This window comes from Lynx canadensis, chromosome B4 (genome assembly GCF_007474595.2).
Source record: "Lynx canadensis isolate LIC74 chromosome B4, mLynCan4.pri.v2, whole genome shotgun sequence".
Taxonomy (NCBI): domain Eukaryota; kingdom Metazoa; phylum Chordata; class Mammalia; order Carnivora; family Felidae; genus Lynx; species Lynx canadensis.
The window spans coordinates 34,982,095-34,997,341 of record NC_044309.1 but is presented as its reverse complement, the minus strand read 5'-3'; the positions used below and the strand labels follow the sequence as shown (position 1 = coordinate 34,997,341).

Sequence of the window (15,247 nt, the reverse complement as noted above, 5' to 3'; positions counted from 1 at the left end):
TACAAAGAAGAGCATTACACAATGAAAAAATGTTCAATCCAAGAAGAGGATATAACATTTGTAAATATTTATACACCCAACATAAAGCATTTAAATATATAAAGCAAATATTAATAGGCATAAAGGGAGAAATTGACATTAATACAATAATAGTAGGGAACTTTAATATCCCACTGAATCAATGGATAAATCATCCAGAGAATCAATAAGGAAATATTGGCCTTAAATGACACATTGGACCAGATGGACTTAATAAATATATAGAGAACGTTTCATCCAAAACAGCAGAATACACATTCTATTCAAGTGCACATGGAACATTTTCCAGGATAGTTAAGCCACAAAACAAGCCTCAGTAAATTCAAGAAGACTGACATCATATCAAGCATCTTTTCCAAACATAATGGTATGACACTAGAAATTAATTGCAAAAAGAAAACTGGAAAAAAAACCACAAACATGTGGAGACTGAACAACTTGTTACTAAACAACCAAATGGGTCAACAAAGAAATCAAAGAGGAAACAAACAAACAAAAATACCTTGAGACAAATGAAAATGGAGATACAACTTTCCAAAATCTATGGGATGCAACATAAGCAATTCTAAGAGGGAAACTCATAATGATACAGGACTACCTCAAGAAACAAAAAAAAATCCCAAATAAACCATCTAACGTTATACCCAAAGGAACTAGAAAAAGAGGAACAAAGCCCAACATTAGTAGAGGGAGGGAAATAATAAAGTCCAGAGTGGAAATACATGAAATAGAGATTGGGGGGAAAAAAAAGAAAAGAAAAGATCAGTGAAAGTAAGAGCTGGTTCTTTGAAAAGATAAATAAAATCAGTAGCCAAACTCAAGAGTAAAAGAGAGAGGACCCAAATAAATAAAATCAGAAATGAAAGAAAAGTTACAACCGACACCACAGAAGTACAAAGGGTAAGGGGTGCCTGGGTGGCTCAGTCGGTTAAGAGTCAGACTTCAACTCAGGTCATGATCTCACGGTTCGTGGGTTCAAGCCCTGCATCAGGCTCTGTGCTGACAGTTTAGAGCCTGGAGCCTGCTTCAGTTTCTGTGTCTCCCTCTCTCTCTGCCCCTCCCCTGCTCAAAAATAAATAAACATTTTTAAAAATTAAAAAGAAAAGAAATACAAAGGGTAAGAGATTACTACAATTATATACCAACAAATCGAAAAACCTAAAAAAGAATGAATAAATTCCTAGAAACACATAACCTTCCAAAGACTGAATCACACACACACAAAAATAGAAAATATGAATAGGCCAATTACAAGTCATAAAATTGAAACAGTAATTTTAATACTTCTGAAAAACAAAAGTCCAGGACCAGGCAGCTTCACAAGTGAACTCTACTAAACATTTAAAAGAGTATCAGGGCACCTGGGTGGCTCAGTCGGTTAAGTGTCTGACTCAATTTTGGCTCAGATCATAGTCTCATGGTTCATGGGTGGGTCATAGTCACAGTTCATGGGTTCGAGCCCCACATTGGGCTCTGTGCTGACAGTGTGGAGCCTGCTTGGGATTCTCTCCCCCCCCCGGCCCCTCCCCTGTTAGCTCGCTCTCTCTCTCTCTCTCTCTCTATCTCAAAAATAAATAAGTACATTTAAAAAAATTAAGGGGGCGCCTGGGTGGCTCAGTCGGTTAAGTGTCCAACTTTGGCTTGGGTCATGATCTCATAGAGTTCAAGCCCCATGTCGGGCTCTGTGCTGACAGCTCAGAGCCTGGAGTCTGCTTCTGATTCTGTGTCTCCCTCTCTCTCTGCCTCTCCCCCTGCTCATGCTCTGTCTCTCTCTTGCTCTCTCAAAAATAAACATTAAAAAAAATTTTTAATTAAAAAATAAAAATAAATTTAAAAAATTTAAGAAGAAGAGTTAGTACCTATTCTTCTCAAATTATTCCAAAAGATTAAAGAGGAAGGAAGTCTTCCAAACTTATTTTACAAAGCTAGCATTACTCTGATACCAAAACCAGAGAAAAATACCACAAGAAAGAAAATTACAGGCCAGTATCCCTGATAATATAGATGTAAAACTCCTAACAAAATATTAGCAAACCAAATTCAACAATACATTAAAAGGATTATACATCACAATCAAGCGAGATTTATTCCAGAGATGCAAGGATGGTTCAACATCCACAAATTAATCAATGTGATATACCACATTAACAAAACAAAGGGTAAAAAATCATATGATGATCTCAATAGATGCAGAAAAAAGCACTTAACAAATTCAACATTCATTTTATGATCAAAAATGTCAATAAAGTGGGTATAGAAGGAATGTATCTCAACATAATAAAGGCCATATATGACAAACCCACAGCTAACACCATAGTCAGTAGTGAAAAGCTGAAGCTTTTCCTGTACAATCAGGAACAAGACAAGTATGTGCACTCTTGCCACTTTAATTCAACGTAGTATTGGAAGTCCTAGCCAGAAATTAGGCAAGAAAAAGAAATAAAGGCATCCAAATTGAACAGGAAAAAGTAAAACTGTCACTATTTGCAGATGACATGATATTGTGTAGAGAAAACCCTAGAGACTCCACCAAATCTATTATAGGTGACAAATGAATTCAGTAAAGTCACAGGATGCAAAACTAACATACAGAAATCACTGTTTCTATACACTAATAACGATCAGAAAAATAAAGTAAGGAAACAGTTCCATTTACAATTGTATCAAAAATAATGAAATACCTATAATACATTCAACCAAGGAAGTGAAAGACCTGTACTCTGAATACTGTTTAAGACATTGATGAAAGAAACTGACAACATGAATAAATGGAAAGATATTTTGTGCTCATGGATTGGAAGAATTAATATTGTTAAAATGTCCATGCTACCCAAAGCATTCTACAGATTCAGTGCAATCCCTACCAAAATACCAATGGCGGGGCACCTGGGTGGCTTAGTCAGTTAAGCATCTGACTTCAGATCACGTCATGATCTCATGGTTTGTGAGTTTGAGCCCCATGTCAGGCTCTGTGCTGACAGCTCAGAGCCTGCAGCCTGCTTCGGATTCTGTGTGTGTGTGTGTCTCTCTCTCTGCCCCTCCCCCGCTCACACATTGTCTCTCTCAAAAATAAACACTAAAAAAATTTTTTTAATACCAATGGCATTTTTCACAGAATTAGAACAAAGCATCCCAAAATGTGCATGGAACCACAAAAATAAATAACCAAAGCAGTCTTGAAAAAGAAGAACAAAGCTGGAAGTATCATCCTTCATGATTTCAAACTATACTACAAAGCTAGTATACTAATCAAAACAGTATGGTACCAGCATGAACACAGACACATAGATCAATGGAATAGAATCAGAAAGTGCAGGAAAAAAAACCCACACATATGTGGTCAATTAATCTATGACAAAAGAGGCAAGAATATACAATGGGGGAAAAGTCTTTTCAATAAATGGTACTGGGAACATTGGACAGCTACACGCAAAAGAATGAAACTGGACCACTATCTTACACCACATACAAAAATAAAATTTAAATGAAGACTTGAATGTAAGACCTGAAACAATAAAACTCCTAGAAGAAAATATAGGCAGTAAATTCTTTGACGTCAGTTTTGGCAATATTTTTGGACTAGTCTCTTCAGGCAAGGACAAAGAGCTAAAATAAACAAACGAGATTACGTCAAACCAAAAAAATTTCACACAGTGAAGGAAAAGGCAACCTACTGAATGGGAGAAGTATGGGTGACATTTGTTCTTCCCCAAGGTTCAAAGGAAAATCTGCTCTGTGACTCTCTTCTAGCTTCTGGTGGGGGCCAGCAATGCATGGTATTGCTTGGCCATAGCTGTATCACTCTAGTCTCTGCCTCCATCTTCACATGGCCTTTTTTCTGTGTGTCTCCATGTGTCTTCTCCTCTTCTTATACAGACACCAGTAGTATTGGATTTAGGGTCCACTCTAATAAAGTATGACTTTGTCTTAACTAGTAACATCTGCAAAGACCCTATTTCCAACTAAGGCCATGTGCTAAGGTTCCATGTGGACAAGAATTTGGTGGGGACACTATTCAACCCACTACAAAAGATAAGCATTTCTATTTGAGCATTATTTTAATTATGACTCTTTCATTGTATATGTCAGAAACCACTAACTACCTAACCAGGAAGTGAACCTAACCGTTAGGGATGCCTCCATAACTGGAATGCCCAGGATTATCCTCTGGCTCCAGGTACTTTTTGGATCTGACAGGGGACTCAGGAATCCATCACTCTCTCTCCATTGCCACCTCTGCTTACTCCTGTTGGACCACTTTCCACAGGAGACTCTCTGGTGTGGCCACAGGGCAGATTTCACCTCAGATAGTCTAACACCAGAGCTCTCAACCATACTGCTTCCCCTGTGTAGTAGCAGTAAACACCCCTGTATTGGTTTCCTATACCTATACCAATTACCACAAATTCTTTGGCTTGAACAATACCTATTATTAGCCCACAGTTCTAAAGGTCAGGGGTCCAGCCATGGAGTAGCTGAGTTCTCTGCTAAGAGTCTTACAAAGCCAAATCAGGATACTGATCAGGATGTGTCCTCTTCCAGAAGCTCCAGCTCATTTAGGTTTTTGGAGGAATTCATTTCTTGCCATTGTAGGACTGGCTCTTAGCTCACAGCATCAGTGTGTGCTTTCTCTCAGGCCATAGCAGCTACCTCCTATTCCTTCTGCTTCCAACTTGGGACAACTCTCTAGTTTTATCTTTTGACCTTCTTCATGCATTACTTTTTTATTTGTTTTGGTTTGGTTTTATTGAAGTACAATTGACATATAACATTACATTAGTTTCAGATATACAGCATAATGATTCCACATTTATATATATTAAGAAATGATCACCATAGTAAATCTGGTTATCATCCATCACCATATATAATTATAATTTTGTGTGTGTGATGAGAACTTTTAAGATCTTAGCAACTATCATGCAGTACAGTATTATTAACCATAGTTACCATGCTGTACATTGCATCTCAGGACTTATTTATTTTATAACTGGAAGTTTGCACCTGTGAACTCTCTACTTTTAAAGAGCTCATGTGTTAGGTCAGGCCCACCTAGATTCCCTATCTTAAGGTGATAGGAGCCACATAATATAATATAATCACAGGAGTAAAATCCATCAGAGTCACAGTCCCAGGGACCATGCAGGGTGTGTATATATTGGTGGTGGTGGGAGATAGCTCAGGCAGAATTTTAGACTACTGCCCACCATATCCTCTCTTACAGCTGCTCTACCACCAGTGGTCTAGAGGCTGCACCAGATAGGCATCAAATGAAGTCCATTTTACCATTGGAAAAAGTAGACCCAGAGAAACTCCAAAACAGAACCCAGTGTCTACTGATTTCTACTTCTACACTGAGGTAGAAGTAGAAATTTTTTTGCCACATCCTCCCCACAGGAGACTCAGAAAAGGGCTTTGACACCAAGGTCCCCCTGTGTATGGATGCTTTATGCCTTATGTGGGGGAAACCTCCCAATCACCCACAGAGGCCCATGAGAAATGCCATGCACTGGAACAGTCCCTCATGCTCTCTGGCAGGTGGCTGTTGAGCTTAGTCAGGGCAGGCTGTCTGGTCTGCTCCAAGTGCCACCCACAAGGAAGCAGCATGTGGGGGTGAAGGGATACCAGTGGCTGGCCCAAGCAGCAGGCAGAGAGGAAGCAAAAAGGAATTGCACTGGACAGGGAATGGAGGGAGGGGGAAGTAGGAGTGCAGAGAACAATACAAACAGAAATGGATGGAGGTAGCCTAGAGAGAGAGTGAAGCTCGTGGACCATGTCTCTCTGTGGGGCAAAATGCCACCAGTAGCGGCTTCCCACTCTACACAGAAGGACCCACTCCATGGGAGGGCCCCAAGGGGCTGATGATCCTTTTCAGCCTTGCATCTCCCTCCCCTCAGGGAACCTAGAACAAGCCAATGAGGAGCTGCGGGCCATAATCAAGAAGATCTGGAAGCGTACCAGCATGAAGCTGCTAGACCAAGTGGTGCCCCCTGCAGGTGGTGAGTACTTCAGGATCTCTTGCCTGGTTTCTGAATCTACTAGAGTCTTGGGAGGCCTGCTTTCCCCAGGCCCTTTGTGTGTGGGGCTCAAAGGTGCTATTGGTTACAAGGGACGATGGTAGGGGTACCTGGGTGGTTCAGTCAGTTAAGCGTCCAACTTCGGCTCAGGTCATGATCTCACGGTTTGTCAGCTCAAGCCCCACGTCGGGCTCTGTGCTGACAGCTCAGAGCCTGGAACCTGTTGCAGATTCTGTGTCTCCCTCTCCCTCTGCCCCTCCCCTGTTCACACTCTGTCTCTCTCTGTCTCTCAATAATAAATAAACGTTAAAAAAATTTTTTTTTAAAAGAAGAAGGGACGAGGGTGCCATGCCCTTCACAAACTCAGATACAGAATGTCAGCTTGGAAATCTGGTCCAATCCTACATTTCAAGACCAAGCAAGGCCCCTCAATACTTAGAGGTTTGACAGAATTTCCAAGGAAACTCTGCAAATATAAGTTTCCCCATAAACTACCAGGCTGTTTGCTCTGGAAATAATGGTGCCCTGGAAAAAGAATCCCCTGAGATCCTCTCTGCGTTGAAATTCTTTTTGTTTCTCCTAGAGCAGTGTTTCTCTACCCTGTCAAACCCAAAGCCCCTTTTCATAACAAAAAGTTTATAATGCTCTTACTACTACCCTGAATGAAAATAATAATCTTCCTACATATATAATTTCCAAAATATTAATATAACACTTTAACATAAAATACATTAAAGTCAAATGTTCTTCAATATATACATGCTAAAGCACTATGGCTTATGACACTATGCCAAAAGTCATACTTGCACACATCTACATATGATGAATAAGTTTGTGTTTAAAGGAACTAAGATGATATTGAATATCATTGACATTTTGTGTTTATCATTTTGAGGGATAACTAAGTATATTAAATAATATAATATCCACATGTATGTATACATACATGCACCTACGTATGTGCACATACATAGAACAAATGCAGACCGATGTAAGTAGGTGACTACTTACAGACCGCAGCAGACCACAGGTGACTCAGACCACGAGCAGTGTTGCCATCAGAGATACAATTTTCCAAAATGTAAACCCCTCTTAACCAAGTGGAAACAAAGCAAATATGGTCTTCCATCAATTTACACGGCAGTTATATTCCTGGAAAATTCTGGATATATTAAAAGCAGGCAAAAAATTATTTTCTGTTCATATGTAAAATGCAGTTAGGTTCTTAGCTTAGATAGTTATAGACAGGTTATGTCCCCACATGGACATCTAGCAGATTGCAAAGCTATTATTTGTTGTGTAAAACATGCCTGTATTTTAAGGGACACATCTGGAACCACCTAATACCTGTAGCACACTGTGACAGCTAAAAGAAAGTCCCACGCAATCCCAAAACACTCCTTAAAATGTGACACCACCCCCCCTGTTGAGAACCACTTCCCAAAGGGAAGCAGGACAGGAGCTAAGTGAAAAGTCACCTACACTACACAGGCCAAGCATCATCTGACGTTTTGCATACATTATTTAATCCTTATAACGTTACTATGAAGTTTGCTCAAGAAACTGAAGTTCTTCAAAACTATGTAGCTGACCCAAGACTACATGGTGACTACCTAGTAGGTTCAGAATCCAAACCCAGGTCTGAGGGATGCTAGAACTCCAAGCTCTTTCTTCCCTACCGCTCTTCCTCCCCAACTACCCTAAACAGGGAACTCAGGGCTTTCCCTCTCACATGGTAATGAGGTCTTTGTCATGTAGAAGGTCATCACTGCTGTAGACTTGGCTATTCTTAAAGTACAACTAGGAGTAAGAGAACCATCACAAGCCCCTATATCTAACCTACAAGCTATCTCCTGGGCCCATTTCCCAGAGAAGAAGATGGAACCAAGGAGCTACTCATAGGGCATGCAGTGTTCTCCTTGGAGAGTCATTGGCTTCTCCACCACCTGGTTCATTCCCAAGACAGAGGCTGATTATGTCATGTGTAACTTGGGGGTCCAGCCCAGCAGGGACCCAGCCAAGCCACATGGTAAGAAAACCCAATCTGTCTAATTATAAGAAAAACCTAGACTTAGAGGAGAAGGTGCTCCTTACACCAAACCCCATCTTTAAGCAGAACCGTTTGCACTTAGGGGACTGGTCAGTTTATGATGGGCATCTCAAGTTTTAGAATCAAATAGGGACACCTGGGTGGCTCAGTCGGTTGAGCGTCTGACTTTGACTCAAGTCATGATCTCATGGTTTGTGAGTTCTAGCCCTGCATCAAGCTCTCTACTGTCAGTGCAGAGCCTGCTTCAGATCTTCAGTCCCCCTCTCTCTGCCCCTCCCCAACTTGCACTTTCTCTCTCAAAAGCAAACATCTAAAAATTTTTTAGAATCCAATAAAAATGAGTTAGCAATATAAGCTAAGTTTTTTTTAATTTTTTTAATGTTTATTTATTTTTGAGAGAGAGACAGAGCATGAGTTAGGGAGGAGCAGAGAGAGAGGGAGACACAGAATGCAAAGCAGGTTTCAGGCTATGAGCTGTCAGCACAGAGCCCGATGTGGGGCTTGAACTCGCAAACTGCAAGATTGTGACCTGAGCTGAAGTCAGATGCTTAACCGACTGAGCCACCCAGGCACCACTAAAGTTTTTTATACATTTTTTTAACTTTAAAAAAAAAAAACAAGGTGGGAAATAATTTTGACAATAGGCTACTTCTAGTGTAAAAAAAAAAAAAGATGGGATAAGAATATATTTGCTTATTTTCAGAAAGCATTTGCAGAAAGACTTTTTGGAAAAATACTCAAACTAATTTGAGAAAGGTTATTTATTAAAAGGTGGTAACTAGGCAGATGGGGGAGGGGTGGTAAAAACAGTTTTCACTGTATACCTTTTAGTATATTTTTGCCTTTTGAACCATGTTAATAGACTACCTCTTTTTAAAAAATTAAATTTAAAAAACTTAAGAAAGTTTGGATGCTGAAAAAAGTTAATGAAGCCCAACTGAATTCCCCCATTTATCTCCCTTCTGTCCTTTTTTTCTCACATCTCAGATGATGAGGTCACCGTTGGCAAGTTTTATGCTACTTTCCTGATCCAAGAGTACTTCCGGAAATTCAAGAAGCGCAAAGAGCAGGGCCTTGTGGGCAAGCCTTCCCAAAGGAACGCCCTGTCCTTGCAGGTGAGGGGTGAGGGGGGGTCCACACCCTAAGGAAGGGCCTGGTCACCTTCTTCCAACCTCTGGCTAGGGCTTAAATCTGTCATCAGTGGGCTGGAGGCCAGGTCCCTTCAGAAGGAAACTTTCTGAGAGTTCCAACCTTTCTACAGGTGGGTGTGTGAAGGGGCTACATACTGCTTCCCACACACCCTGCCCTCCACAGTCCTGCCCGCTTCACAGCTCCCCAGAGCTCTATGGAGCTCTGCTGAAGTTCTGGAACAGCTCTTTATCCTTCCTGGGTGGAGAAATGGATTCTTCCACTCTGGGGCAGACAAGAGAGTTCCCGAACCACATCCCCAGTTAGCACACACAGATAAACCCTCTCAGGCTCACCTGCCTTGTGGAGAGGCAGGTGGGTCAGGTGGCTGGGTGCCCCTCTGGGTTTCAGGCTGGCTTGCGCACGCTGCATGACATTGGGCCTGAGATCCGACGGGCCATCTCTGGAGATCTGACAGCTGAGGAGGAGCTGGACAAGGCCATGAAGGAGGCTGTGTCTGCTGCCTCCGAAGATGACATCTTCAGGGTAGGTGGATGCCATAGGAGCACTCTCTTATCTTTTTAAAGTTTGGTTTGAAGTAAGAAGGTGGGCTGGCTTCACCTTTTCTGCTAAGAAAATCCAGGGAGAAAGCCCTGAGCTCTAAGGCAGATTCCAAGCTCTTCCCAGTCAACTATTTCCTATCCCTGCATGTTTTCCAAGGCTGACTCCATCTCAAGGCTGGGCTCCCAGGACATGGCAGCTTACAGAGTGTCACTGGCTCTTGGAGAAAGAGGGGAGGAGCCCTTTTCTTAAGGGAAATGTTTCCTAGGAGAAACTTCTACATTAGAAGTTGCAAATGGTGGCTCTTGGGCCTCATCTAATCTGCAGACCTATTTTGTTTGCCGACATTTGGAAATTCAGCACATTCAAATAAAAATCTAGACCTCTGGCTTCTCTTTAAAAAAAATCAGAAAATCTGGCTTATGTTCCCACGTGGTAGCAGAGGAGTGGAACCAAGTGGCAATTATCCTCTTGAGATAAAGCATGTGTTCTCCAGGTCACAAAAATCCCCTCCAGCCTTCCTTCCCTCTCCCATCCTGGATATGAAGGCTGAGTGTCAGTTTTAGAAGTGAAAACCAAACCTGAGTCTGCCAGGATAGTGGAACTCTTGGGTCCTGCTCTCTCCATTCATTGTGGCCCATGCCTAAGCCCTGAGGTACTTGGCTAAAACCCTTCCCAAGTGAGGGAGAAACTACTGACCACCATTGCAATGGGGCCATGCTCACAACTGTCCCTTCCAGCTCCCACAGGGGGACCACACAGGGGTCCTGGGCTATGGAGTCACCGGGAGGAGCTTGCCCTCCTTGTGGCTACCCTGTCATCACCATCCTCATCTTCATCACTGTGAAATGTCCATCACTGAATGGCCTCAGGGACTCAGCACCATGATAACACTGCCCCAGCAAGACCCCACAGATCAACTTGCAGATAGCTACTTTCCCACTCACCCAGGACAAGAAAAAAGCATTAGGAAAAAACATTGGGTCCTGATTTGAAATCTCTAAGAACCTCCCAGGGGAGAGAAAGCCATGATATAATTAATGGAGTCAATGTGTCATCCTTATTTTCAAAACCATTTCGCCAACATGGTTTCTAGCTCAGTGAGCCATTTGGATCTCCATTTAAAAAATTCTTGTTAGAATCCCCTGGTCTCTTTCCCCACCCCTCAGCCCTCACCGTGCCTCACAGCTGCCAAGCCAAGCACTGGCTGCAATTAAGGATTGCCATCCTACACTGGTCCTTGAAACTCCTCGTGGGGTTCATTAAAAAGTCCCAGGGGAGCAGCCTCCCTGCCTGACTGGTTCTGCAAGAGGTCCTGTCCCTCACTGTTCCCCCCAGTGGTTTCAGAGGGGACTCTCTGGGTCCCTCCCTCTCAAACCACCAGGCCACGCAGGTGAAGAGTTCCCCATTTGCCATGTGCTGCCCGGCGTGGTTGTGCTCTCTGGAAGGCAGACAACCTTCCGTGCCTTCGCTGAGAAGGAGAGGTAGCTGAGGGGGCTTTCTCCTCCACCCACCCCTCCCGTCTTGCCTACAGAGGGCCGGTGGCCTGTTCGGCAACCACGTCAGCTACTACCAAAGCGACGGCCGGAGCGCCTTCCCCCAGACCTTCACCACCCAGCGCCCACTGCACATCAACAAGGCGGGTAACAGCCAAGGCGACACCGAGTCGCCATCCCACGAGAAACTGGTGGACTCCACCTTCACCCCCAGCAGCTACTCGTCCACTGGCTCCAACGCCAACATCAACAATGCCAACAACACTGCCCTGGGCCGCTTCCCCCGTCCCGCTGGCTACCCCAGCGCAGTCAGCACCGTGGAGGGCCATGGGCCCCCCTTGTCTCCTGCTGTCCGGGTACAGGAGGCAGCATGGAAGCTCAGCTCCAAGAGGTAAGCAGGAGGGTGGGGCATCCAGGGCCCATGCACAGGGGCCCCACACACTCCAGCCCAGAGTGGATGGGGGGAGAGTTTGGCCCCCAGGCCTACCACTCACCCCTCAAGCTGGGATGGAGGCTGCTGCCCCAGAGCCCATCAAGAGATAGGCAAATGCTGCTTCCCAATCTTGCCCTTGATTATGTGTGGCAGCCACCCTCGGGAGAAGCCACCATGGCCCCACTGCCCAACAAGTGTCCTGAGATGCACACTTGTGGACAGAGCCTCCTGTGCTTTCTCATGCTAACCAAGCAGAGGAGCTCCAGCCCCTGATCCCTGGGATGTCGGCATTCTGGCTCCACAGTAGACTCTGTTCCCCTGGCCTTTCCCAAGTCTGCCTAAACCTGGCCTTTGGCTCAATTAGGATGGGAACGGAGCTACCATCTTTTCTTTATGTCCTTCTCAACCCTCTTGGGAGGGGTATTTTGGTGTCAGGAGGCCCTTCACGGTAGCACTTGCTCATTCTGCCCCAGTGTAGGATCATTCCTGGTAGTTTGATCTCCCACCTCCTGACGCATGCTTTTCTCCCCACCCTCTGCTCCCTGGTGCTCCAGGATACATTGCTATGATGTGCTGGGACGGTAGGTGCCTACTTTCATGCTCTGGGCCTCAGGAAGCACAGCCTGGGCTTAGAGGGTCTCCCCGCTTTTTCTGTCAACAGCTCCGGGTACCCAAGGCCGGGTGGGTGGGAACATGCCTCCACATCTTGCCACTTCACCCTTAGTTGAGCTGCTCTTCCAGAGCAGGACGGCCTCCCCACCACAGCAGGCCGGGAAGATCCCCAGCATGCCATGTTCTTGGGCAGATCCCTCCTGCTTGCAAACTTAGAAAATAATCGTGAAGTGTGAGTGTCTTTCTGGACAAGTGTACTGAAGCTGCTTTCATCTAAGGAGACAGCATACCTGCCCCCTGGTTTTCACTTCTGTTCTTACCACCCATTTTCAAATGGCTCCATGTAAGCCTACGTGGCCTGGGCATTTAACAGTGTTGATGACAGCCAAGTCAAACCTTACTGCCTGGAAGCCTGGCTGGTTAAACCACCCAAAAGCAGTGTTGGGTGAGTCCTGCTCAAGAGATGTATACTGATGCCTTCTATGTGCAGGGCAGTGTGCTTGGCACTGGATTTTGTATGCTGATGTGAAAGGGTTAGCTTTGTACAGAGGAATATCAAAGTTTAAGTGGCTGACCCATGACTGTCTTGGTGGCCCCTCCCTTTTCTGCAAACCTCTTCCCCTTCTACAACCTTCAGGGACTCAGTCTTAGTGCCATTTTCTCCCTTGCTCCCCTTACCAAAACCTCTTCTTAATGAAGGCTCATTGTGTCCATCATTAGCTTCTCAGTGTAAACTAATACCCCCTTCAAAGGGTATTTCCCAAACTGTGTTCCATATTAAATGAAGGGAGAGTGGTTTTTAGAGAGGAGATAGGAGAAACATCAGGGGATTGTCTTCCTCTCCCCACAGATACATCTATCAATGATTATGGTACATGCAAAGCACCTAGCACAATGCCTAGCATGTAGTAAGTCCTCTCTAAACATCGGCTCCCTCCCTTCCCAACACAGTAAACAACATTCAAGGCAGTATGCTTCAGCTTGGTGAGGAGGAACAACTTAACCAAGGTTGTAGCTCTGGGGCCTCATCCTTCATCTTGCAGCTCAAGGCTAAGTGCAGTGGCCCCAGGACTAGCCTTACTTTTGATGGGGACAGGCCAGCATGTCTTGCACACAGTGGCCCCCAAGAAGTGGTGTTGCCTGCCTGCTGCCATTCTCCATCTCCAGCTCATCCCATCATGCCTCACCAAAGCTCCTTTCACATATCTCTCTTCCCACTCCATCAAGAGCCTTCAACATTTCACCTGTCCTTACTGTGGGGTGGGCAGCCATCTGTTAGGGCCTTCTCCAGAGAACCAGGTAGGTACCCAGGAACGGTAGCTTCCTGAATTGCACACAGCCCACTGGCTCAGGGTCAAATCTAAGATGCCAATCCATCACTGAGCCCTGAGAAAATAAACTGGGATATTTCCCTGATGCCTCCATGAGTAAAGTGGGCCCCAGCATTCAGGAACTATAGGAAGAAAGATGGAGGGAGGTACTGAGCGAGGCACAAACAGGAAAAGAGAGAACACCTGGACCAGAGCTAAGAAGACATGACCAAATGCATGAGCACCCAGTGCTCATCCCAACAAGTGCCCTCCTGGTCTGGAGGGAAAACAAAATAATCCAAGGTACATCCTGGTGTGGGAGGATCTCAAGCTCAGCAGGGAGTCAAGCTCACTGCCCTGGACAACAAAACTCCCTATGTGAGGCTTCTTCTCCGTGCCTTCACTCCAAGGAGCCAATGACAAACCCAAAGCCATGTCAAAATGTGACACCAGGAACTTCCCAGCTCTGCCCAACTAGCACCCAAAGCCCCAGCTGTCTCTAGCAGAAGGAGAGGACAGCCCTTGCACAGGCCCATGCCAACCTGTATTGAACAGTCCAGGACCCTGTTTTAAAAGCTGGTCCTTTCTACCTTTCAAAACACCATCTCATCTGTTACTTCATTTGTTACTCCCAACAAGTTTCTGAGTCAAGCAGGGCATATGTTCAATTTTATTGATAGGGATACTGAGGCATGTGGTGAGCTAGTGACTTATGCCAAAGGGCAACTGAATTGGGGTCAGAACTCAGATCTCCTTGGATCCTACCCCAGAGATGCTTGTTCCATGTGGAATTCTATCTCTAATCTGACTGCTTCCATGGCTCCACAGCTTTGTCAGCGACTGCAGGAAGAAGAGGCCACAGCAGTTTTGTGTGAGTGTGTGTGCACATGTGTGTGTGCGTGCGTGTTCCCTGTGTGAGTGCATTGCACATGTGAATGAGTGCATGTGCATTGTGTGCCACCTCACCTGCTGAAGGAATGGTGGGGATTAGCAGTTTCTGACTTTATTTCTCCATCTTGGACACTTCAGGTGCCACTCCCGGGAGAGCCAGATAGCCATGGTGTGTCAGGAGGAGGTCTCTCAGGACGAGACCTATGACGTGAAGATAAGTGAAGACACTGAGTACTGCAGCGAGCCCAGCCTGATCTCCACAGAGATGTGAGCTCTGCCCCCAGGCTAGCCCATGTGCAGGAAAGGGTCTGGGGGTGAAGGGAAGCTCCCTGAAATCCCTCCTCTGGGCATGACTTGGGGAGGGGGAGATCATATATCAGAAGATGCCTAAAGCATCTGTCACCTACCTCATTAGGGAGATGGATGTATGTGTCTCCACCCACCCCACCCCACCCCCGACACACACACATGCACACTATCCCCCAGTTAGCTTAGCTTTTCTTGTGATGCAATACTTTCAGGAAAACTTTAAAACATTGTTTCATAAACTTTTTTTACTGAAACAAAGTGTCATAAACATACTTAGGAGTGAGACTCAGTACACACATACATGTATTGACAAATAAATGTTCATGAAGCTTCTTATAATAAAGCTACCCAGCAGAGGGCACTGCTGGCAAACAGTGGCCAAGATTTTTGTCAGTGCTGGA

General features: G+C 44.8%; 1 protein-coding gene across 11 annotated transcripts in view; it reads left to right on the top strand.

The window, feature by feature from the left end:
• CACNA1C (calcium voltage-gated channel subunit alpha1 C) overlaps positions 1–15,247 on the top strand; it is a 664,692-nt gene that overhangs the window by 634,211 nt on the left and 15,234 nt on the right. For all 11 annotated transcript variants that reach the window (XM_032593890.1, XM_032593889.1, XM_032593891.1 and 8 more), the window contains 5 exons: positions 5,937–6,038; positions 9,094–9,221; positions 9,646–9,780; positions 11,330–11,682; positions 14,676–14,804. In XM_032593890.1, coding sequence (XP_032449781.1) covers positions 5,937–6,038; positions 9,094–9,221; positions 9,646–9,780; positions 11,330–11,682; positions 14,676–14,804 — 847 coding nt within the window. The remainder of the gene's footprint in view (positions 1–5,936; positions 6,039–9,093; positions 9,222–9,645; positions 9,781–11,329; positions 11,683–14,675; positions 14,805–15,247) is intronic.